The 25,778-nt window shown below is 44.1% G+C and overlaps 1 protein-coding gene across 1 annotated transcript in view; it reads left to right on the top strand.

Moving 5' to 3' along the window:
* HLTF (helicase like transcription factor) overlaps positions 1-25,778 on the top strand; it is a 333,607-nt gene that overhangs the window by 13,206 nt on the left and 294,623 nt on the right. The window contains 1 exon segment of the mRNA XM_029615024.1: positions 24,189-24,321. Coding sequence (XP_029470884.1) covers positions 24,189-24,321 — 133 coding nt within the window.

The following is a 25,778-nucleotide window of genomic DNA, read 5'->3' as shown; positions in this document are numbered from 1 at the left end:
TTGGAGGAAAGCAAAATATCGCCTGTCTTGGAGCAGACACCTATGCGGTTCTTTTTTTTTTTTTTTCCCATGGGGGGTCAGATTTATTAGCTCGGACCCATGAAATGCTTGGAGTGGATGGGAGTGGTGTTACGGGAGTGCAGAGGAAGGTTTCCATCCTGGTAATCTCAATTAAGGCATCTGGTTTTTATTGCCATGCCTGAAACCAGTGCAGGGGTTGGTTAACCAGGAATGATATGCCCCATTTGAAAATTTTACAGAGGGGGCGATATTTGGCGGGCCTGTAACCCCTAGACTGAGGGCAAGGGAACAGTTGGATTCCTGGAGGTTGATGCCCTGGTCGAAGGGAGGGCAGCTCTGAAGGAGCCCTGGATGGAAAGATTATCAAGCAGGCATTTGAGGCGGTGGCAGTGCATTTACAAATAGTTTGGTATCCTGAGCAGGCTTGTGCCCCAATGAGGCTTGTGTTGGACCCAGGAGCCGCATTTCTAGTTGATGCAGACTGTGTTCCAGTGCATACGGCACTAGAAGAGTAGTTTGTTATAGCTGCAAGATGCCTTCAGTGACTGCATAACTGGTCGGCAGGTACGATTTCTAAAGTGAAATTTTACAAAATTACCCTTTAATGTTTCTCTCTCTTGTTCAGACCTGAGTTAGAGAGGTGGTGAATCAGTGGGCAGATTCCAAGATTCCGTATTTGCCGGAGCACTAGAGAACAGCTGCATGTTCTTTTGGGGCGAAGGGTCGCTCCAAGGATTCCCGACATTTTTTGCCTCCTACAAAGAATCAACTAATCAGAAGTCACATCCCATTTGAAGGCTCACAGTCCTTTTGGCTGGAGAGCCGGACATAGACTCTGGCTCCAGTGGTGGAGCACCTCAGACCTTGCAATGAAGGTGCGGGGGTCCACCTACAGGTTCCAGAGATAGACGGGTGGCTATCTCACTTTTATCCAAGGTGGACCCAGTTCACGATAGACCAGTGGGTCTTGGAGGTAACGAGAGGCTGCTGGGTTCTAGAGTTTCTTTGACTTCCTCTGGATGCCCTTATGAGTTATCCATGCAACTCACTAGCGAGGAGAGGGTCAGTGGAAAGAAGACTGTTATTCTAGTTCCCAAACTGCAGGAAAATACTGGGTGCTATTCCATTTATTTTGTCTTGCCCAAGAAGAAAGAAGGCTCCTTTCAATGCCTCCTGGATCTGTAAGGGATCAAATGGCATTTGCACGTAGTGCACTTCAGAATAGAACTTTTGTGCTCTGTTGTCATGGCAGTAAAGAAAGAAGACCTGTTCCCATGTCTCGATCTGTTGGAAGCATATATATATATATATATATATATATATATATATACATATACATACATACATACCCTTGTACAACAGGAATGTTGGCGGTTTCTGCGTTTTGCCATTCTAGGGCAGCATTATCAGTGTCGAGCTTTGCCATTTCGCCTGGCTCTAGCTCAGAACCTTCTCTTAGATCATGAAAATGATAGTGGCATCTCTTTTTGCAAGGCAGGTATTTTGGCCCATCCATATTCTAGATGGCTAGGTGATTTGGACCAAGCTTGTGGAAGAGAGTCAAAGGGCATCTCATAAGGTGATCTGCCTCCTCGAGCTGGGCTGTATAGTAAATTTACAAGTGCAGTTTGCAGCCAGCACATTCTCACTATCTCAGAGTGAGATTCTATTTAGCACAAGTCAAGACCTGCCAGAGGACATATCTGACATTTGGAGACTCAGGTTCAATCCTTAAGATTGGCCATCCGTTCAACGGTGTGGAGTTATTTCTGGGTCTCAGGGTCAATGGTGGCAACATTGGAGGTAGTACCTTGGGTGATGGCACGTATGTGTCTGCTTTAGAAGGCTCTGCTGGCGCGGTGGATTCTGCAGTCACAAGTGATGGAAGTGAGCACGATGTAGCTGTGGTGGTTGCATAAGGGAACTCCTGTCGAGAAGGGTACCCTTACAAATGTCGGAATGGTAGGTGCTCACAACGAGGGTGAGCCCCCTAAGTTAGGAGGCTCCCTACCAAGAGTTGATGACACAAGGTTGGTGGAATGCTGAGGATCAACAGCAGGTTGGTGGAATGCTGAGGATCGACAGGACTATTAATCAACTGGAAGCTTGTCTGGGTCATTTGGCATGCTTACGGTTCATTGAGTCGCTGATAGGGCGAGCAGTGAGGGTGATGGCAGACAAGACTACACAGTTGCCAATATTTATTTATTTATTTATTAATTAGTTTTTTATACCGACCTTCATAGTAAATAACCATATCTGATCGGTTTACATTTAACAAGGGTATAACTGGAGTAACAATTCAAGTAAACGAAAGATAACAATAGGTAGGAATAGGTCAAAGTTACAATCAACAGGGAAAGAGAACTTGGAGGCTTGCGACAAGCTGGAAAGAAGATAAGGCAGGAAATAAGTATAAAGTGTTACCATAGAGCGTACGGGTTAAAAGCTTAAAAGGTGCTTTAACCTGGAAGTGTCAGAGTCCATTGTTCGTGAGTATAAATGCCAGACCGGGTTAGAGTGAAGGACAACTAGTGATTGTCTGGTGGATCGGCGAAGGCTTGGTGAAAGAGCCAGGTTTTAAGTCTTTTTCTAAAAGTTAAAAGGCATGGCTCCAATCTGAGATTTGTTGGAATGCTATTCCAGATAGATGGGCCTGCTATCGAAAAAGCTCTGTCTTTGGTTGTAGAGAGGCGTGAGGCTTTAGTGGGGGGGTATTTCAGGGTGCCTTTGTGAATATCTCTAGTTGGTCTGTTAGAGGAGTGGAGTTTGAATGGGATTTCCAGGTCGAGTTGAAGTTGATGATGGATGGTTTTGTGAATTAAGATGATTGATTTGTATAGAATTCTGAAATTCACTGGTAACCAATGTAGGTTCCTGAGGATGGGTGAGATGTGTTCGCCGCGGCTGGTACTGGTCAGCAATCTCGCTGCCGCATTTTGTATCATCTGCAGTGGTTTGGTAGTGGATTTGGGGAGGCCTAGGAAAAGGGCACTGCAGTAGTCTATTTTGGCGAACAGAAGCGCTTGGAGGACTGTCCTGAAGTCATGGAAGAATAAGAGTGGTTTAAGTCGTTTTAGAACCTGTAGTCTGTAGAAGCAGTCCTTGGAGGTTGTATTGACCATTTTCTTTAGGTTTAGTCGATTGTCTAGAATTTACCCCAAGGTCTCTAACCTGCTTACAGGTAGTGAGAGAATTGTGTGGTGATGGTGGGGAGATATTGTTTTCATTTGAGGAGATGTGGAGAAACTCTGTCTTAGAGGCGTTGAGTACCAAGTTTAAACTGTTGAGTAGATTAGTGATGGATAAAAGGCAGTTATTCCAATGGGTGAGCGCTTTTGAGATTGATTCAGTTATGGGGATTAGAATCTGCACTTCGTCTGCGTACAGATAATGAATTAGGTTGAGATCAGTTAACAGTTGGCAGAGGGGGAGGAGGTATATGTTAAAGAGAGTTGGAGATAAGGAGGATCCTTGTGGTACACCAAGAGTTGATTTTGTTAAGGGTGACTCTTTATTGTTGATTTTGACTTTAAAAGTCCTATTGCTGAGGAAGGACTTGAACCAGTTGTGGGCAGATCCGGCGATGCCTATATCTGCTAGGCGATCCAGCAGGATGGTATGGTTGACTGTGTCAAATGCCGCCGAGATGTCTAACAGGACTAATAAAAAGGAGTGTCCTTTGTCTAACCCCATAATAATATGGTCTGTAAGTGAAATGAGGAGGGTTTTCGTGTTGCGTGATTTGCGGAAACCATATTGCGAAGGGTATAGGATCTTGTGGTCTTCTAGGTATTCAGAGAGCTGGGTGTTTACCAGTTTTTCCGTTAGTTTGGCAACGAATGGGAGGTTAGAGATGGGTCTGAAATTAGCTAGTACATTAGGGTCTAAGTTGTGTTTCTTGAGGAGGGGCTTGAGTGAGGCGGTTTTTAGACTGTCTGGGTAGCTTCCTTGAGTTAGAAGGCTGTTGATGATGCTGGTCAGAGGTCCTGAGATCGCGTTTGGGATGAGAAGCAGGAGTCTCGATGGGATGTTATCAGCCGGATGGCTGGATGGTTTCTGACTTTTTAGAAGCGATTCAATCTCTTTAGTGGAGATTGATTCGAAACTGTCAAATTTGGGTCTAGTAAGAGAATTGGGATTCTCGCCTAACTTGAGCGGTGTTGTATTTGGAGGAAGGAGGGCGAGGGTATTTAAGATCTTCTGTTGAAAGAATGAAGCGAGCTCATTGGCCTTGGAAAGAGCTTGTTCGTCTGGAATAGGTGGGGGGGTAGATTTAGTGATTTGTGTTACGTAAGCAAATAGGGCCTGGGCATCAAACTGGAAATGGTGTATTTTGTTTGCATAGTATTCCTTTTTTTTTCTGTAGGATGGCGGTCCTGTAGTGATGTAAGAATCCCTTGTATGTATAAACCATCGAGGTGGTAGCAGTTGTCACCACATGTCTGTGGAAACAGATGCTCTCATGAAATGTGCAGAACAACTTATCCAAACAATAGCAGCCTCACATTACCAGGACAGAAAATGTGAGGGTTGATTTTTCTCAGCAGACATGACTTAGATCTGGAGAGTGTGAGCTTGTGGAGGATGTTTTTCAGCTGATAGTCTCTCGATGGGATCAGATGTATCTGGATCTGAGGGCGTGTTACACAATGCGATGATGCGGCAGTTCTATAGTTGCGGACAGGATCTGGGGCTGTTGGGAATAGAGATTGGTTTTACAGTGAGCCATGGAGTGGGATGTTGTATGAGTTCACTCCCTGGTCTATATTCAGCAGGGTAATACGAAGGATTGCAAGTCATGGTGGCTTGGATTGGCCACGGAGACCGTGTTTCAGTTACTGATAGATAGTCCTATGGGGAGACCAGTCCCGAAGGATCTTCTACAACAAGAACCAATCTTATATGATCACTTGGGTCTATTCTGTCTTATGGTTTAGCCCTTGAGAGGGCTCAATTTGCTGAGGCTTGTTTGTTTTCTGGTAGCGGTGTCCATACTGCTCTGAGCTAGGAAGTTTTCTACATCTCTGCCTTATATCAAGGTTTGGAGAGTGTTTTGAAAGTTGTTGGGAATGAGAGAGTACGGTACTCTGACACAATATCTATGACATCATTTATTAATGTGACATCATGGTAATAGACGTTTATTTACAGAAAGTTATTTGCATATGCCATCCAGCACCCTTCGTGTCATTAGCCTTGTATTGAGGAGTCGTCAGGTCAGCAAAGGCGAGAAGGGGGTTTTCAGTGTCCAGCACTCTATACGTCTATAGAGGCAATATCTCCTACGCCCGCCGGACACTGGAAAGTCCTGCTCTTTTATAGTGTGCCCTAAACAAGTGTGCGTGCGAGAGAGAAATGATTGATCACTATCCCCCCTTGTTATGTATCAACAGTTGCTATTACCCAGTCGGACTCGTCCTGTCCCTGGCATGTAGGCGGTTGATCAGACCGTCTTATTCCTGACAGGGAGCCAGAAAGCTGAGTTGCACAACCTGTTTAACAAGAACATGTTTATCCTACACTCCATCCATGATCAATCATTCTCCAATGCAGGTACCACTGCATACGAAGCCACTGTAGTGGTATATTTACTTTGACGTGCTATTTTATGCACTCGATAGGTAAGATAACAAGTACACACTAGGCACAGGAGGCATACACACATTACAATAAGGATAGGATGAAAAATCCAATTCAGAGTCATTGTGGCAGTAGAGGAACGTCCGAAAAACACATCCCACCAAGAATGAGAGGTGTCTTTTATCAATTGTTGTTGTAAATGTAGTAGGCGTTCCTTGGCAAAGTCTGCTCGAAGCATGGCACCAGTTACAACAATGCCCACATGTCTCAGGGTCTGTTTCAACGAATCTGAGGTATTCAATACCTTTTGCAGTTTAGTCAAATCCAACAATGGTGTCTTAAAGAATGATAAGTCCAACTTTACCCCAATTGTGCATCAGCGATGTCCATTGGTGGTAAATAATATTGTCGAGAACCAAAAGTAAACCAAGTAACATTATACAGGCATCCTGTAAAAGGCAAATTATATACACATACAGTTTCAGGGAATGGAATTATGAAACCAGTTACATTATCAGGTAATATTAGAAGGCTACAGTGTGCCAAAGGTTGCTGCAACGAGCAATCATCAGGTAATGTGGAATACATTAAAGGGCAAGCCAATCCCGTTAGAGTAGGGGTACATATTGCATTGTCAATAGTGTGATTATTGGTGGTCCGTATCCAATTGTTAGTATGCAAAACTTGTATTAGCACACGTCCTCTTTCAGGAAGATAGACTGGGAAAGGAAGTGATGTAAATTTACATACAGTATCTGTTAATGTATTGGAGGCGTTATAAAACATGATTCGGCCTGTACACCAATTTGTGTCGCATATCGTATACTGTGGCAGCCAGCCTACAGGATATTGGTATGGTACATATGATTGGAACAATTCCTTCCAAATAGGAGAAATACTCAAGTATAGTTTGGTTTGTATCATCTCTATCTGTTGTAGATACAAAGCTTGCATACGGGATTGTGTCCAATTAACAAACGCAGTCAGATTATGTCCCATTTCCCAAGTGGCATTCCACCCTTCTATAACCAAATCATTATTTAAATGCAAATACTTCTGGACATACTGTTGCATGTATGCGGGGTTGGGAATCCAATTTGCAATAATATTAGTGATGAGGCCTGTATCCCCTCCGGCCGTGGCAATTCTGTTCGCTAATACCTCTGTGTCCATAGTATTTAATGCTCCCATTCCTGTACCCAATCCTCCCAATAGTGTATCATACCATGCTTGTTTATATCGTGTAAGTTTGGGTCGGTGGGGAAATGTTATGTTAAATTTCAACACATGTTTTGTAACATATGGTATAAAAGGAATGCATGTCTTGGGGAATCGGACCACCAGCTGGGAATGACTAGTAACTTCTTTTATAGGTAGCATCGTCCAAAAGTACCCAAAGCGGGTGCGATTTGTAATTAGAGTAGCATTTTCACATACTAGCACCCAGTCATTAATACTAGTAAGTGTCATATTGAGTGATTGGATTGGGGTGGAATTGCATATCTTCTCCTTCCACATAGCTCGGGTATATTGTAGACAAGGAGCCGAATAGTTACGACACTGTATGGCAGTGTAACTGGCTATAGAAAACTGATCCCCAATGCGATACTTGACGAGTAATCTAGTGATTTTGTCCTGTGTTGTCTTTGCTTTCACTACTTTTGCAGTTGTGGTGATGTTCCAAACCACACAAGCATCGAATGCTTTACATGTGAAGTTATCCTGCTTCCGAGAGGAGGTGCTGTTCTTCCACTTGATTGTCCCCCGTCTGGAGGTTACTTCTACAGGCTGATATAGGTTGTGCACCATACCAATGATGGCAAAGAGGTTGATCGCCATAAACGGGAGGTGCAAGCCAACCTGTAGCGAGAGGAGAACACATCGTTAGTTATTCCCTTAGTTTACATCGGATACTGGGTACCTGTATCCCAATGTTCATCTCCTTCTGGTAGTACAGTCAGTACTGCATCTTTGCCAACAGCTAAAATTTCACCTTTCCTAGGTTCTCTGAGGTGTGAAGATCCATATTTTAGCTCCTGGATGTAGTTTACTTGGATTGGAGATGCTTCCAAAGGCGCCTTGTCCTCGGGGAGTGGAATTGGAATTCCCCTTACCATTTGGTCTGTTACATAGGGAATAATAATTAATTGTACCATTTTGGTTTGGGCAGGAACGTAAATTTCTTTATTCGTCAAGTTGTGATATAGTACATATATGGGACCACGGTAGTTAGAATCAATGATTCCCCCCAATACATTTATGCCTTGTTTTGCCCAACTAGATCAAATACTCAGCCTTCCGAAATGTTGCTTAGGGATGCTGCACCCAATCTCTAAATCATACAATAACGATTCATGAGGAGGTATCACTATAGCGGTGGGATTGGTTACATCATATCCCGCAGCTTCATAACTATTTTAGCGGGGCAATTTGATGTTTCCCGAAGCCGTAGCCCAGCAAATGATATTTCGGATATGAGTAGAAGCGGGTTCCTGATTATATAACTTCTGGAAAGGGGTCTTTCCATCCTTTTTTAAAGGTCTACTATTTAGCAGCTGTAGAGCTGTGGACAATACAGATTTCCACCTCTTCATGGTGGCAGATTTTGTAAGAGCGTAACATATTTTTTTAATAACCTATTCATACGCTCAATAAGGCCGGCATCTTGCGGATAATATGGAATGTGAAAGATCCATTCAATGTAGTTGTCTCTAGCATATTGCTGCACTAAGTTACCAGTAAAGTGAGTCCCTCTATCGCTCTGAACTTGTTTTGGTATTCCATAATACCGACTCATTTCATTTAAAAGTTTTAACGTAGCTTTCTGATTAGCCTCTGGTGCAGGCACAGCCATATGATTCCACTAATGTATTTACTGCCGTACATAAATATACATCTCCTCCACATTTTCGTAAAGGGCCTATAAAATCTATTTGCCAAATAGTGGCAGGACTTAAACCACGATGGATATGCCCCTGCTCAATAGCTTGTGGTGACCTTGGATGTGTCAACTGACAATATTCACATTGTGTGAGTATGTTTTGAAAATCAGGGAGGGATCCTGGTATCCCTCTGGTTTGGGCCCACCTGTGAGTAGCCTCCGCCCCCAAGTGGCCACTTTTTTCGTGTGCCCATTTCCTTAGCCCCTGCTCGTTTGTGGTCGTGACACTGGCTCGGATTTTTGCGTGTTTATCTGCAATGGAATTGTACAGATTAGATAAAGAAACATCTTTCACATGTGCGTCTACATGGAACACGGTAACATGCTTTTTGTGACACTCAGCCCAGATTTTTTGCCAAATGTTAGCGCCTCATACTGGGCGGTGGTGATGTATCTTCCATTGATCTTTATGCCATTTTGCAGCCACTGAGGTCATTCCTTCATGACTGCCCAACTGTCAGTATAAATGTGTCAATCTGTTTCCCCCTTTTTGTAAAGCCATCCATGTGTGCATAAAGTTCCACAAACTGGCTAGATTTGCCTTTCCCTTCCTCCTGACTTACTTCGTTTGTATGGGGATTATACACTACAGCCTTCCATAATCGCTCGGTTCCCTTCATTCTAGCTGAGCCGTCTGTAAACCAAGCATGTAACTGCTGTTCTTTGGGTAATTGGTCGAATGGTACCCCGTTAGTAACCGGAGAAGGCGGAATATCCAATGTTTCTATCTGTTCTGTTCTTTTTCTTGATAATAGGAATTTCTGCTACCTGTTCATGGAGTGCCCAGCCAAGCCTGATTTCGCCCTGTCCTGGATATACCATTTCCATTTTACAATGGAAGCTTCTTGCACATACCCTATCTGATGGGTATGCAGGGTGCTGTGTACCCACTGCATAATTGGGATTAAAGGGCGCATAAGGATTTCATGGTTCTGAGTTAATTGGTCCGTGTCTAACAAAGCCCAGTAACATGCTAGTAACTGCTTCTCAAAGGCTGAATACTGCCATGCAGCATCAGGTAATTTCCTGCTCCAAAACCCTAACGGTACTCGTTTACCGTCTTGTTTCTGCCACAGACTCCAGTCCGCATAACAAGATGAAAATGAAACTTGCAATTCTACTGGCCCCTCCCTGATAGGCCATAAGTCTAATGCTGTTTGGATAGTGACCTTAGCCTGATCAAAAGCATCTTGTTGTAATCGACCCCATTTGAATTTTTCCTTTTTTTCGAGTGACTTTATACAATGGGGACAATATTAGCCCCAAATGTGGAATGTGCTGTTGCCAGAATCCAAATAGTCCTATAAACTTCTGGGCTTCTTTTTGATTCCGCGGTGGGGAAAACAGCAATATCTTATCCTTTGCCTTTGGTAAGATTTCTCTTTTACCATTCGACCACTGTATCCCCAAAAATTTCACAGTGTTGCTAGGTCCTTGTATTTTATTCTTGTTAATTTCCAACCTCTATTCTCCATATTTTCTGCTACTTGCTCTTTCCGTATCCCCTTGTACTAATATATCATCAATGTAATGAGTTAATTGTATGTCTTTTGGACAGTCATACCTTTCTAAATCTTCTGCCACCCTCCGTTGGCATATGGTAGGGCTATGTAAGTATCCCTGAGGTAGTCTAGTGAAGGTATACTGTTGTCCTTCCCACGTGAAGGCAAATTGTTCTTGGTTTTCTTTACAGATAGGAATTGTGAAAAAAGCATTTGCTAAATCAATTACGGCGTACCACTTCCCCAAATGTTGCTGTATCTGCTCTACCAATGTACAGTATCGGGGACCGTGGCAGTCAGAGGGTCCTTATTTTTGTTCAAAGCCCTGTAATCTACTGTCATTCTCCACGAACCATCTGATTTCTTCACTGGCCAGATGGGATTATTCCAACCGCTAGTGGTTGGAATTAGCACCCCCGCTTCCTGTAAATCCTTCATTGTTTCTGTTATCTCTTTATGTCCTCCAGGTATCCGGGATTGCTTTTGGCATACCGGACCCCTTGTTTTAGGCAAAGCTATTTCTGGTCCCATAGTTCTACCCACTATTATTGTTCTGGATAGATATACTGGTCTATTGTTTTCAAATGCTACTTGCTTGCTTGGCGCCTTTCCAAACAACCATTTGCCCACATGTTGTATTCAACTTAAGTCCCTGTAACAGATCCATCCCAATTATATATTCCTTAATGGGTACAATTACTACCTTAGCTTGAGGAATTTTGTATCCTCCCACGACTAAAGAAATTATGGTTCATTTTCCTATCACAGTTTTTCCTCCAAGATCCTCTGATTCTACCTTTTGCCCCCCATGTTTCTTGGGATTTCCAAATATTAAAGTGGCCTCCGCCCCGTATCTACTAAAGCCATCACCTGCTGTACCCCATTTCACCATTGTATTTCTACCCCAATATGGGGGCAATTATCCACGGTGAGGGCAGTAATTTGGGGAGTATGGCCTTTTTCCTATTGTGCCCAGGATAAGTCCGGATACAGTCTGGTACTATTGGCCTCCTGGGGTGGGGCGCTGGGTTGTACGGACTCAGACTCGTTTATGACTCCATTTCACCCCCTATTACATAAACCCCCATGTGAATTGTTAGATTGATATCCTGGTATGAACGCCTTTATGTCTGCTGATTCTGTACTGTGCACTTTCATGTATATAGTTCTAGTTATAATTATTATAATCAGCATCTCCCCATTGATGCTTGTTATATCTAAGGGCTCCTCCCGAAGATTATCTATATGTTACTGAGTTCACCATCTTTATGTGTTATATGTAAGGGCAATGCCCAAAGTTTTATGTTCATTGTGAACCGATACGATGTGCGAACGGATATCGGTATATAAGAAATGTTAAATAAATAAATAAATGAAGGGGTTTGCAGCATTTATCTCTTGCTCTTTTTTTCTCTTGCAACAATTGGTTCATCTTTGTTAGTAACACTTTTCCCCAGTCTTCCTCCCTTTCCGCGTAAACTTTCTTTTGTTTACCCTTGCATTTTGCAGATACAATTTATACATGTCTTTGGTTGGAATACCATCTATTTTCTCTTTAGCCACTCCGGCAGCTATCAATGCTGCAAACATATCTCTCCTTGACACCCGTGCGTCCGTATCTCGGTTTCGGAGATCCCTGTATTCCTTTCGAATACCTTCTCCTCTGAAACATACTTCGCCTTTAAATGTGAAAGTCTTATCATTGCGCTCTTGTATCCCTAAATCTAGGACCTCTCTGATTGCCCGAATCAAATCTCCAATTTTCTTCCCAGCCGTATTTAATAGTAAGATCAACATAATGGACCTGTGTGCCGGGTTTACGGTATGCATAATCTCTGCCCGAGCCGTACCGGGCAGGGGTAGGTCCAGGAAATCTCTCTGCAAATTCCTCAGACACGATGTTTGCATGGTAATTTCTTTGATACGCTGTATGATATCATGCATATTATATAATGGTTTGTTACTGACGGGCCAATCTAATACAGTGCTATACCTTGTTTTAGTGGCAGTGGCAACTACTCGAAACAAGTCCGTCATGTCCCCTTGCCAAACTACTGTTCTGATAGCTGCCCTTACCTCGGGATCGGTAGAAATCATAGTGAATCTTTTAACATCTTTTTGATCAATCATAATGTCTCCCGCCCCCGATTCATATAATCTCACTAGCCAGCAGTCAATAGGTTCTCCTGGTTTTTGCCCCATGCGATCCAATATCTCGCTTACTTCTTGTTGGGTGAAGTCCTCCATTACTTGTGTACCTTCCTGTTCTATAGCTCTACCATCGCTGGTCTGCTTTAATTTACGCCTGACTATGGGACAGGCTTGCTCTACGGGGGGAGGGGGTATTACTGCCTCCTCCTCACTGTCCGTAGAGTCCCATATGTCCCCGTCCCATATCTCTGGATCCCAGTCATCTTTCATAATACATGCTCGTATTTTAGAATGATTTACTCTTCCTCTTCGTTTTCTATATCTGTGTTGTGCTACCCGCACAGTGGCTCGTTCGGCCACCGTCTGATAATATTCTGCCTTCTGTTTAATCTCTCTGCAAATTCCCCAGATGTCTCTAAGTGACATCTAAGCATAACATTATCTTTGAAGAGGTTGTCTATCTCTTGCTCTAGTTCAACTAATTTCTCTTGCAACACGCTTTTTTGTTCATGACATTTCCTATATCCTGTTAATACTACCCATCCTCTCAGTCCCACTGTCCCCAATTCTTTTCCTTTTATTACGGGGACCTGTTGGAGTTGATTTACAATATCTAAAGGTTCTGCTGCTATATCCCAAGCCTCCGCAAGCCCTGTATTCATAGCCCATTCCTGGGCCAACATTTTATAGGGGTTTTTTTCCCATCCGGGAATTTTTAGATCCACCGGGCTTGGTGGTTCGGATGTCTCTCTTCCGTTTTTCCTTTTAAATAGAGACATCCTGTTCGTGACGCCAAATGTTGGGAATGAGAGAGTACGGTACTCTGACACAATATCAGTGACATCATTTATTAATGTGACTTCATGGTAATAGACATTATTTACATACCACATGATTGCATATGCCATCCAGCACCCTTCGTGTCATCAGCCTTGTGTCGAGGAGTCGTCAGGTCAGCAAAGCGAGAAAGGGGTTTTCAGTGTCCAGCACTCTATACGTCTGTAGAGGCAATATCTCCTACGCCCGCCGGACACTGGAAAGTCCTGCTCTTTTATACCGTGCCGTAAACAAGTGTGCGTGCGAGAGAGAAATGATTGATCACTATCCCCCCATGTTATGTATCAACAGTTGCTATTACCCAGTTGGACTCGTCCTGTCCCTGGCATGTAGGCGGTTGATCAGACCGCCTTATTCCTGACAGGGAGCCAGAAAGCTGAGTTGCACAACCTGTTTAACAAGAACATGTTTATCCTACAAAAGTTGATATAGGGTGAGAGATTTTCACCCTCTGAGTGGAAATATCGCTAATCCTGGGTTTTCTGTATGAAAGATTAGTATGGGTCTGGCCCTAAACTCCTTACAGGTTCCAGTTGCAGCACTGGCATGTTATAGAGGTCATATTACTGGTAGACCTTGATCTCCTATCCAGATGTTTCTCTAATTTTGGAGGGATTTCAACATCTTCGTCCTTCTTGGCATCCTACTGGTGCCACTTTGGGCCCTCGGCCTAGTAAGTGTTTTGGGCAGGCCCCACCTTTCGGTGGCTGAGTGGTCTTTCCTAGTAGTTACCTTGAAAATGTATTTGCTGGTGTGGAAAGATAATTTTAGACTGCTAGATCTCTGGAATGCTTTGTACCCCGAATAGACAGCTATGGATCAGAACCGGCTCTAATGATTGAGTATGAATCAATATATTGCATATAATTTGAGTACAAAGGCATGACACTATCACCATTTGTTCCCTGCATTCCTGAGACATTCTGGCAACAATGAGCTGATAAAGAGCTGGGATGGCCCCAAGGAACATTTGGTATCTCTGGGGACATCAGAGACTAAGACATTTGATATTTCTTATCACCTGAGAAGATCAAATGCTAAAGACTAGTACCCATACCAATGAGCTGATAATAAGTTAAACAGTTGTCTTTTACCAAATGGGAGATCAAAAGACTGGCACTGAAATGCCTTTGAAATACCTAACTTGCAGAGGAATATATAACGCATAGCATTTGCTTATTTTAGTGGGATGAGCTGAGAGGAACACAGAGCAAGTCGTTCTTCAGAGTCCCCTGGCTCGAATCCTCCAGATTTCCTATGAACACTGGCTTATATAGAGGAGGGTGTATAAGGGGGGTGTTCTTCTGTTCTTTATTGTTCTTTGTTAATATTCTATCTTTATTTCTGTCTGTCTCCTATTTACCTGTATAGATTTACGAGAATGGTTTACTGTGATACTTTGTTCAATGTGATATTACTTTGCTGATTTATTATCCATATATCAGCTTTTAGATTTAGTAAACTATGTTCTGCTTTACCAGATTGTGTGTAAAGTGTTCTATGACATAATATAAAATATAATCTCCACACGGCCACCGCGCACACCTGGTCCACTATATGTTTGGTGAGCTGCTTTTGTAAGCTGTAAGGTTTCTCTTGCTGTGAGTCATTTCTGCAGATAATTCTGGGGACGGTGCAGATTACGTCTGTACCTTCCAGTTTGCTGGAGGTGGAGTCCTGAATTCCCCCCTTGAATTGGTCTTTTTCCCTGCTGGCACTGGACAGGGGCAGAATTGAGCAGGAAAAGGTTATGTGCCTTAAATATGAAGCAACATTGTTGCGGTACCTGAGGATTGCCCGCTACTGGCGAAAGACTGTTGGACTGTTTGGTCTCTATGGTAGACATGAAGAACCGGCGTTGTGAACTGTAGTGGTTCATTGGGTTAAAGAGGTTATCACAGCAGCCTATGTAGGTGCAGAAGTACCATTGTCTAGGCAAGTCAGGAAGCTTTTCAGTAGAGCACAGGCAGTCTTGGGGGTGTCTCATTCCGAGAATTGTTGGATAGCAGTGAACTCCTTCTTACATACTTTCTCCAAGCATTACCACTTAGATGTGAAAGCTCAAGAGGATTATTTATATATTTATTATTTAAGTGTTTGTATACCATCTTTACAAACAGTGTTTAATCAAAACGGTTTACATAACTAAATAAAAAAAACAAATGTAAATAAAGATTTAAATTTAAAAGAACATAAAGATTATCAAATTATAAAAGCTCAAAATTACAAAAATATATAATAAAAATCTAAAACAATGAATAGTTTACATAAAAAATAAATCAATATATACTAATGTTGTGCCCTGTGTGGTGGAGAAGTAGTTATGTTATTTAGTGTGTGATATATGGAAAGCAGATTGAAATAAATGTGTTTTAGGGATTTTTTGAAGTGTTTGGAGTTGGATATGGATCTTAAAGAGTCTGGTAATGCGTTCCATAAGATTGGTCCATGAGAGAATGATCTTTTTCTGGTGATGTCAAGATGGGATGTCTAAGAGGTTTTTGTCCAGTGATCTTAGATGTCTGGTGCGTTTGTGAATCCGGAGAATGGAACATAAGGTAATTGAATTAGGAGTATAGATGAGAGAGTGTATAATGGACAGGATCTTGAATTGTATTCTGTATTTAATTGGTAACCAATGTAATGATTGAAGTATCGGAGAGTGATGTGATTTTTTATGGAAGAGTTTGTTAAGATACGTGCTGCTGCGTTTTGGATCAGTTGAAGTGAGTGAAGTGTGTTATCTGGGAGACCTATATAAAGAGAATTACAGTAGTCAAGCCCCTAAAAGATGAGTGATTGAAGTATAGTCGAAAATCATGAAAGAAAAGTAGAGGACGAAGCCGTTTCAAGAGTTGAAGCTTATAAAATGAATTTCTGGTAATTATGGATATGTGTTTTAATGAAGGTCTGAATTAATGGTTATACCTAAATTTTTTTGCAGATTTGGAGATGGGGATAGTGATACGTTTAAATACTAATTGAGGGGGGGGGACTGATGGATGAATCTGTAATTGATGAGAGGTGGACTATTCTGTGTTTTTTTTTTTTTTTTAATTTAGTTTTAGTCTATTGTGAGAGAGCCATTGTGTCAATAGTCGTGAGGTATAAAGATACTAAGGATAATGTGTGAGTCCAAGAGGTGTTTTATGGTACCATAAACTGTATGTCATCGGCGTAGATTTTGAATTGGATGCAGTCTTTGCGAGGGCAGTGTTGACGGGAGCGCAGGCAGCCTCCAATCCCATTTCAGGAGTAGCTTTGGTATATTTTATTTATTTATTTAACAGCTTTTAATATACCAGTGTTCGTAGGGCACATCACGCCGGTTTACAGTAAAACTTGAGAAAGGAGGAAATAGTTACAATAAAAACAGGGAGCGGGTGATGGAGACAGATGTGGGAGGGGGTGGATAGGCAGAGGAGGGTAGCAGCTAAGAGGACAGAGGGTTACAATCAACTTATAAATACATAAAAAACTTATATACCGCATGGTCGTGTCGCAGGTTTGAGAGATGTCCAAGGGGGGGTGTAGGTAATGCAGGTGGGTCGAAATGGGGGGAGGAGCCTATGGTGGGTTGGTTTCAGGGTAGGCCTGTTTGAAGAGCCAGGTTTTGATGCCTTTTTGAATTTGGGCAGGGAGGGTTCAAGACGAAGGTGCGTGGGGAGGGAGTTCCAAAGGGCAGGGCCTGCGATGGTGAATGCTCTTTCCCTGGTGGTGGAGAGGTGCGCTGTTTTGAGGGGTGGGGTGTGTAGGGTACCTGCAAGGGTGGATCTTGTGGGCGGTGTGAATGGTGAAAGTGAGGAATTTCTTTAAGCCAGGGGGAGTTGTTTTTGTGGAGAATAATATATCCCACCGGTGTGGCTTGGCCTGCCTGAATGCAGAGGAAGGTAAAAATTTACTTCTTAGCTGATAATTTCCTTTCCTCAAAGAAAGGCAGGCCAATCCCCAGTCCTACCCTGGGCTGCTTATTTCCTTCAGGGACGATGCTCTTGTTCCAAGTCGTCCTGAAGGACTGGTAAGTGAGAAGCAGTCTATGTAATCAGTTGTAATTAATATCTTACCTCTGCTCCGTACTTCCAAGTTAGGTGGCGGTAACAAGTCATTGACTGTTGAGTCATGTGTCAGGTATAATCGGTTATCCACAGTTTGCTTTTCTAAAGATATTGGCAGGCTGATGTCTGGGCAATGCTATATGTCTGTGACGTCAGCGAGTCAGTTGTCTGTCTCCATTTGCTGGCAGGAGCGCATAACCCACCGTTGTGGATTGACCTGTCTTCCTTAGAGGAAAGGAAATTATCAGGTAAGAAGTAATTCACTGTCTGTAGCCCTAGAAGATGAGGGGGCAGTAGGGCGGGTTAGACATTAAGTTGAATGTGATTTAGTACAGACAATAGTAGTGATCCTTGAAGCTACACCCTTTTTAATCAGAACATTTAGGGAGCCTATTTTATGAAAGTTTTTTTTTTTTTCTTCCATTTTGTGTCCTATGGGGCAAATGCTTAGTAAATATAAGTAGAAAACTTTGTCTTGCAGAATTTTAATTTCTAAAAGGATAAAAAGAGGAGGTAATGAACACTGACAGATATTTACATCTTGAGAAGAGTATCCTTAACTAGGTCTTCACAGGGAACACTTTTGTATTTTAAACTAAAAAGTAGACTGGATGTTTTATTGTTTAAATCTACTGTGAGGTGAAAGAATGTATTTAATAAACTGATGTACTATTAAATGAAAAAACATTTCTGTCCCCACAAGGATTTCCCGACGTTAGCAGGGCTGAATTAGCCATGCTGTCATGGGACCGTCAGTCTGCCATTGGAGGCAGAGCTTCCCAAAGCTTATACAGAGCTTAGCTCTGTGCGGCAGCGCATGTGTTCCCACGCTCGAAGACAGAATCTCCTCAGTCTGTCTTTTCCGCGAGCGGGAACACACCCGGAGCCACGACTCTCAGAATTTGAGAATAAAAATATATAGATTTTTGTCGGATCAGAGGACCACAAATAACTCAGCGCCATTACCATGCCCCAGCCATCGGGTTTTTAAACCATGCAGCTGTGGTAAGATAATGTCCATTACCGATGGACATGAGGCCTGCTTTCTGTGCTTAGGCCCAGATCACAACCAGTCAAAGTGCAAGCATTGTGGGCGTATGTAGCTGCGGGTGCAATGCCAAAGAGCGGCAAAAATTGAAAAATTAAAGCTGTCTCTCACTGGCTCCTATGCCCCCCCCCCTTCGGAGGCCCACTCCTCCCCGGGGCCGAGGCCACAGCATGCCCCTCCACTTCGAAGGGCACCTTGCAAACGGGCCCACAAAACCTAAAAGAAGGAAAGTCTTCAAGAAAGTCAGGGCATCATCGACTGGACTCGGATGAGCCCTCGCATGCGTCGAGGCAAAGACCGGTAATACCAAAAAGTGTTGATCCGACCAAAGCTGCGTCATCGATTCAGGCTCCGGATAAATACCCGTTGACGCATTCGCAACCATCTAAAAAGCCCCAAAAGCATTGATTGCAGCATCCTTCGAAGCATCGCTCGACGCAACCATCGACACATCGCTCGAAGCAAGCTCCGGATCATTGTTCTTCGCAAGCTTCTACACGTACCCCGGCGCATGCCTCGACGCACAAATAGCCCACAAACCGGCGCAAACGACACATCCTTCGAAGCATTTCAAAATACAACGTTCAAGGCATTCTTCCTCAAAAACTTCAAAGTTTTTGCCTACAAAATCATCAAAGCAACCCAGTATAGTGACAACACCTCAATCGATGCCAGCTCAGACTTCTTCTCAACATACTGCAACCCCAGGAACTTGGTCCAGGCCTTCCACATCGCAGGGCCAAACAGTTCCTTCGGGCCCAGAAGAACACTCTCCACCCTCTGGATCATGAACATCCTTCCATATTCCAGGACACTCACAGACTGGACTCAGAAGACGAGTGGATATGAATATTTTCCTATTCTCCTTCCTCTTCTTCCTCAGGTCAAATTTTTTCAGACTTCTTCAGTCTCCAGAAGAAAAACATGCCTTACCTCAACTACAGGAACCATTGGTAAAACGCCAAAGATTGGGCAACCTGTACAAGTACATAAGCCCCAGCCTAATGCACCTAGTGCAGACATATTATTGGCTGCAATTCCACATCAACCTTCTCCACTTCCTATGCACCCACAGATACTGGAAGGGACGCAACAAGCGTTAACCCAATTATCATTGGCTTTTTCAGGCTTCTTAGCCTCCCTACAGTTGGGTCTTTCTAACCCTGTACTGGTTCCTGTCAGTCCAGGTGAACAATGTCCACAGATGCCACAACCTTCACCAGATATATCACCATTACTCCCACAACCTACCCCACAGAAGGTGGCCTTCAGTGATAACGCAGTTTTTCCTCCCAGCCTAGGGCACCTTGGCCTGCCGACTCCCATTGCCGAAACAACCTAATTCAATTCCATTATCGCCAGGCTCCTCTAAAGGGTATCCGTCGGACCCACCAGAAGGTCCCCAAGAACCATACTCCACTGGAGGATCTTACGTACCCCAAGTTTATAGACAAGGTGATGTCTGTCCTTAATGAAGAAGTCCATAAGCTACTGGATCCAAGATCAGAAACTATGGAAGAATTGAAGATCTTCGATCTCGCATCGGATCCAACAGCGCTTCCGTCTCATCGAGTTTTAGATGCAGTACTTGAAAGATCGTGGGAAACACCATACTCGATCACCCCAGTATCTAGGAAAACCGATATGAAATTCAGATGTAGCAATCTATATTCTGTTCCTCACCTCAACTACCGCACACATCCATAGTAGTGGAGTCGGCCATGCAAAGGGCCAAGAAGTCCAGATTGCACGCTTAATACACCACCGGGGAAAGACAATAAATATCTTGACGACTTTGGAAAGAGTATCTTCCAATCAACAGTGTTGGGGGCACGAATACATAGCATCAGTTCTATATTGTACAATATCTGTATGAGTCTATACAACAACTGAAAGGACTCCTTCCAAACACAGATCCTACAACTCAATCACCAAAGCCAGTACAAGACATGGAGGAGGGCATTCGACACCACCTGCGGACGGTTGTAGGAAGGCTTCGAGACGTCTTCAAGAACCTCAGCATCGGCTATAGCTGCTAGACATTTGGCATGGCTCAGAGCTAGTGCGCACAGCTAGCCTTTAAATAGGGCCCCGCGGCGGAACCTGGCAGCAGACCCGGATGATGTTGGCAGAGCTCCGGTATATAAGCCTGGGCACCGCTCTCTCAAATTGCCTTTGCAACAGGTCCCCTCACTATTCGAGTACTCATTGCCTCTTCAGTTCCTGGTTCCTGATCCTGATTGCCTTCATTCCTGTTCCTTTGTTTCTGTTCCTTCATCTGTCCTTCGGATTGCTGACCTGGTTTGACACACTGCATTGCCTGACTACTCCGTTGCCTCTCAGCATCACCTGACTACTTTGTTGCCTCTCTCCAGCCCCGGACCTCTGCATTGCTTGACTACGCCGTTGCCTCTCTCCAGCCCTGGACTTCTGCTTTGTCTGACCATCCTTTAGACTCTCTCCTCAACTAGACCTCAGTCTTGCTTGCCACTGCTTCCAGATTGCCGCCAGCCCTGATCCTAGCTTGCTTCAAGACGCCTCTTCAGCTTTTGTCCTGGACGTGGTTCATTCAGCCTGCTCTTGCTCGGGCGCCCTCTGTCAGACTGTGTTCCTATTGGCGCCCAGGTCTCCGGGACCTCTGCCTTGTCCAGTACAGACTGATACCTACACTGGTTGCTGCCTCTGGCTTACCTCGATCCACCCATAGATGACTACTGACGGAGGCCACCTAAATCCAGCCGGCCCCGGCACCCAAAGGCTCAACCCGTGGGAAACGAGGGCTGGTATTGGTGAAACGACAGCCGGCCTCCGACCATCAGCCCTCTCTGCCTGCCGACGGTGGGGACTCCTACGGGTAGTGTCAACCCCACCTCGGCCCAAGGGTCCACCTCCAGTGCAACAAATATGGGGTTTTATTCCCCTTAGTAATTAATCCCCCAAAATTGGGAGGTTAGCGACCAATTTTGGACTTACGCGACTTAAACACCTAGTCAAAGAAAAATTCAAAATGGTCTCTCTAAAAACAGTTTCTTCCCCCCCTTCTTCAACCCAACGATTAGATGTGCTCACTAGACCTAAAGGATGCTTACACTCATAGCCCAATGCACCCCTCTTCATGGAAATACCTCTGTTTCCATTACAAGAAACATTACCAATACAAAGTACTTTCCTTCGGCCTCTCAGCAGCCCTCGGGTATTCACAAAGTGCATGGCAGTGGTGGTGGCCCCACCATCGAAACCTGGATTCCCAGTTATTTCCCTACCTAGACAACTGGCTCCTAGTAGCATCAGATCGACTGATCCTACTAGCCCACCTACAACAGACCATTTCGTGTCTTCAAGACCTAGGCCTTATTGTAAACTACAAAGTCAAACCTTCAACCCTCCAGTATACTTCAGTTCATAGGAGCTTTATTGGACACAACCAAAAGCAGAGCTTTTCTTCAAAAGACAGAAGGTTATTACTTCGAACGCTAACCAAACACCTACGCTCTACGGCAACAGCCCACCAAATATTATCAGTATTGGGTCATATGGTGGCAGTCATTCACATGGTTCCGAACACCCGTCTTTACGTTCGCCGGCTCCAGTGGGGATTAAAGCGTAACCTTTGTCTCGAAGAATCAACTTGACTCCAGACATGATCGTGGACTTAAATTGGTGGCTAAAACCGCAAGTACTAGAAAAAGAATCTGTTCACAATGTGTCCTCATGACGGACGCTTCCCACAAGGGACCACCTACAAACACAAGGCGAACAGTCATATCAGATCAACTTTCTCGAACTCAAGAGCGATTCACTATGCCCTCAGAACTTTTTGTGCACAACTGCAAGGGAAAAGAGTCATGATATACACGGACATGTTTTATATCAACAAACAAGGAGGGTCAGGTTCATGGATACTCTGCAGGGAAGCACTTCTCATATGGGATTGGACGACTCGTCACGCAATCCATCTACAAGCAACCTATCTTCCTGGCATAGCCAACACATGGCGGACAAGTTAAGTTGAATTTTTTACCCTCACGAGTGGTCTCTAGACCATCAGGTGGCCAACGACATTTTCACACGATGGGGAACTCCGTCCATGGATCTCATTGCCACGGAACACAACAGAAAGTTTACCTCAATTTTGCTCACTATTTCCCAGTCAGAATAGCTCAGAATGCCGCCTTACTCCTGTGGTCGGGAAGCCTAATGTACACATTCCCACCATTTCCACAATAATACGCACGCTCCAGAAATGCATAGCAGAGGTGGCAGACCTGATCCTCATTGCCCCAGCATGGCCCAGCAACCATGGTGTGCAAACTCCTCCGCCTATCAATTGATGCCTCCATTCCCTTGTGTCACACTGGCTGTCTTCTATCCTAGGAGTAGGGAACTCTTCTCCACCAAGTGCAGGACTCAGGACAGCATGAAGGTTGAACGGACAGTATTAAGGGAACAAGGGATATCAGAAAAAAGACAAAACATTTTGCTGGCGGCCAGAAAGCATTCTACTAGGAAAGCATACCAATTAAAATGGAAACATTATGAGTCCTGGTGTACCACTAATCACAATGATCCTTTTGATTGTGCTCCTACGAACCTACTAGATTACCTATTCACCTTATACTCAGCGGGATTAGCAACTACCTCTGTCTGAGTACATCTAAGCACCATCGCAGCCTACCATAGGCCACTCCACGGCCACCCAATATCGCAACACCCAATGGTTTCTAGATTCATCAGGGACCTCCTCCATCTTCGACCGCCAGTGGCCTGGAATCTCAACCTGGTCCTTGGACAATTAATGCTCCCTCCATTTGAACCATTGGACTCAGCTCATGTAAAATACCTCACAGGAAAAGTAGTGTTCCTTGTTGCTGTGACCTCAGCGCGACGTGTCAGTGAACTAAAAGTACTCGTACATTATGAGCCTTATCTTCAGTTCTTCCACCTTCTGAAGGTGGTCTCAGCTTTTCACATCAACCAGTCTATAGAACTCCCTACGTTCTTTCCTAGACCACACCACAATGAACGAAAGAAATTACTCCACACCCTAGATTGTAAAAGGGCACTGGCCAACTATAAGACTAGGATGCAGACCAACTCGAGGCCATCCCAGCTATTCCTCTCCTTTAACTCGAATGCCCTGGTCTGCCAGTGGCAAAAAGGACAATATCTAGCTTGCTAGCTCAATGCATTCAATTTTGTTACAACAAAAGAAACATAACACTAGACGTCAAACCGAATGCTCATCAACTTCGAGCAATCTCCACCTCGTTGGCCCACCTACGTCAGGTTCCACCTCTTGACATCTGTAAAACGGCCACCTGGTCATCTCTACATACTTTCACATCCCATTACTGTTTAGACCAGCAAACATCTCAAGATGCCAAGCTGGGACCAGTGGTCTTAAATACCTTAATTTCCTAACTTTCAAACCGGCTGTCCACGCCAGGTAAGTCACGCAAAAAAAAAAAAAAAGGAATATATCACTTAGTGTGACTGGGGAGCTAGGGACTCCCATGGCAGCCTGGCTAATTCAGCCCTGCTATCAACAGGAAAAAGCAAGTTCACGGTAAGAAAACGGTGTTTCCGTAGATAGCAGGATGAATTAGCCATGCTGACCCACCCACCTCCCTGGACAGCCTTTTCTTACTGCTATAATACAGACTGAGGAGATTCTATCTTCTTGCGCGGGAACACACGCGCAGCCGCACAGAGCTAAACTCTGTATAAGCTTTGGGAAGCTCCGCCTCCGACGCCAGACTGACGGTTCCATGACAGCATGGCTTTCATCCTGCTATCTACGGAAACACAGTTTACGGTAAGCAAACTTGCTTTTTCAGGAGTATTTTTTTCTTTAGTAAATTATTCCCAATGTTCTGTAAACATTTCCCCCATAGACACAAAATGGAAGACAAGCCTTAGTAAATCGGGTCCACTATTTGCAGCTCTCCTGACAAGTCTACAAAGGCTGGAAGATAGTGATCAGAATTATGATCAAATATAGACCTGCTAAATGGCAAATTAGTGTTCTTTACTCTTTCATGTTTTTAAAGGGTTGTCCCTCATGGAGCAAACAATGCTTTTACCATGCCTGTGCAACTGAGCTTCTGGGGTAAAGAAGAGAACAAGCAAGCGGTGTTAAACCACTTAAAAAGACATGGATTCAAATTAGCACCCTTGACAAAAGTAAGTTTCTAGCCTTTGGCATATTTTCTTCCATTCTATTGTTTGGAAATGTTTTCTTTCATGTGGGAACTATAACTCAGATAAAGGAAAGTCCTGTCTCTTTATGGTATTGAAGGGAAGTATAGGATTGTCTTTTAAGCTTTTTTTTGTTATGGTCTTGACTTGGAGAGCTGAAGAACCTGTAATTATGGTGATTGATTTTGTCAGACCCATTAACGTGTACCAATATTCTGATATTTTTCAAGAAATTATATTTTCAGATAGATGCTTCTGATGTTCTGTTGAACTACATTTAAGGTCTTATCCTTTAGGGCCGGATTTTCAAAAGGTTACGCGCGTCGGGCCTATTTTCAAAAGGCCCGGCGACGCACGTAAAGTCTCAGGATGCGTGTAAGTCCAGGGGCTTGCAAAAAGGGGCGGTCCGGGGCAGGGGCCAGTGGCCTCCAAAACATCGACCATTTGCCGCTGTGCTGGGGATCGCATGCTGGCAGTCGGCCGGCGCACACAATTTACCGTATTTTTTCGCTCCATAAGACGCATCTAGGATTCAGAGGGAGAAAATGTAAAAAAAAAACAAACCCCATCCCAATCTTTTAAATTAATTAACAACCCCCCAAGACCTGCCAAAAGTCCCTGGTGGTCCAGCGGGGGTCCGGGAGTGATCTCCTGGACTTGGGCCGTCGGCTGCCAGTAATCAAAATGGCGCCGACGGCCCTTTGCCCTTACTATGTCACAGGGGCTACTGGTGCCATTGGTCAGCCCTTGTGACATAGTAAGAGTAAAGGGCCTTCGGCGCCATTTTGATTACTGGCAGCCGACGGCCCAAATCAGGAGATTGCTCCCGAACCGCTCCTGGACCCCTGCTGGACCACCAGGGACTTTTGGCAGGTCTTGGGGGGGTCAGGAGGGTGGGGGGGTTTTGTTAGATTTTTAGGTGGTTTTTTTTTTTTTTTTATATATATATTCGCTCCATAAGACGCACATACATTTTCCCCCCACTTTTGGGGGGGGGAAAAGTGCGTCTTATGGAGCGAAAAACACGGTACTTCAGCCCCAGGGCTGAAGTAAGTTTTGAAATAAAAGAAAAACAAGGAAAAAGGGAAGGGAAGGTGGTGTGGGGGATAGGGAACGGGGGAAGGCAGTGCGCCGACCCCCTGATTTTATAACATGCGCGCACCTGCTATAAAATTGGGCATACATGTGTGTGCGCCGAGTAGTGTGTGTACATCTGAAAATCTACCCCTTGGTGTTCAGGACTGTTTTGCTTTATGATTTGCCAGGCTTTCTTAGGGAACAATTGCAGAATTATAACCCAGCATGATTCTTGTGGTCATCTCAAGATACTTTGCTATGTATTCCTTCTGTGAAGGATATTAGACTATGTGATACTAGGTAAAAAGTTTATTCTTCATTTGTTGGCTCTACCCTGTGGAATGCTATCCCAGAGAATCTCCATG

This window comes from Rhinatrema bivittatum, chromosome 9, assembly GCF_901001135.1.
Source record: "Rhinatrema bivittatum chromosome 9, aRhiBiv1.1, whole genome shotgun sequence".
NCBI lineage: Eukaryota > Metazoa > Chordata > Amphibia > Gymnophiona > Rhinatrematidae > Rhinatrema > Rhinatrema bivittatum.
Note: the sequence above shows the minus strand (reverse complement) of the source record. Positions and strands in the feature narration are given on the sequence as shown.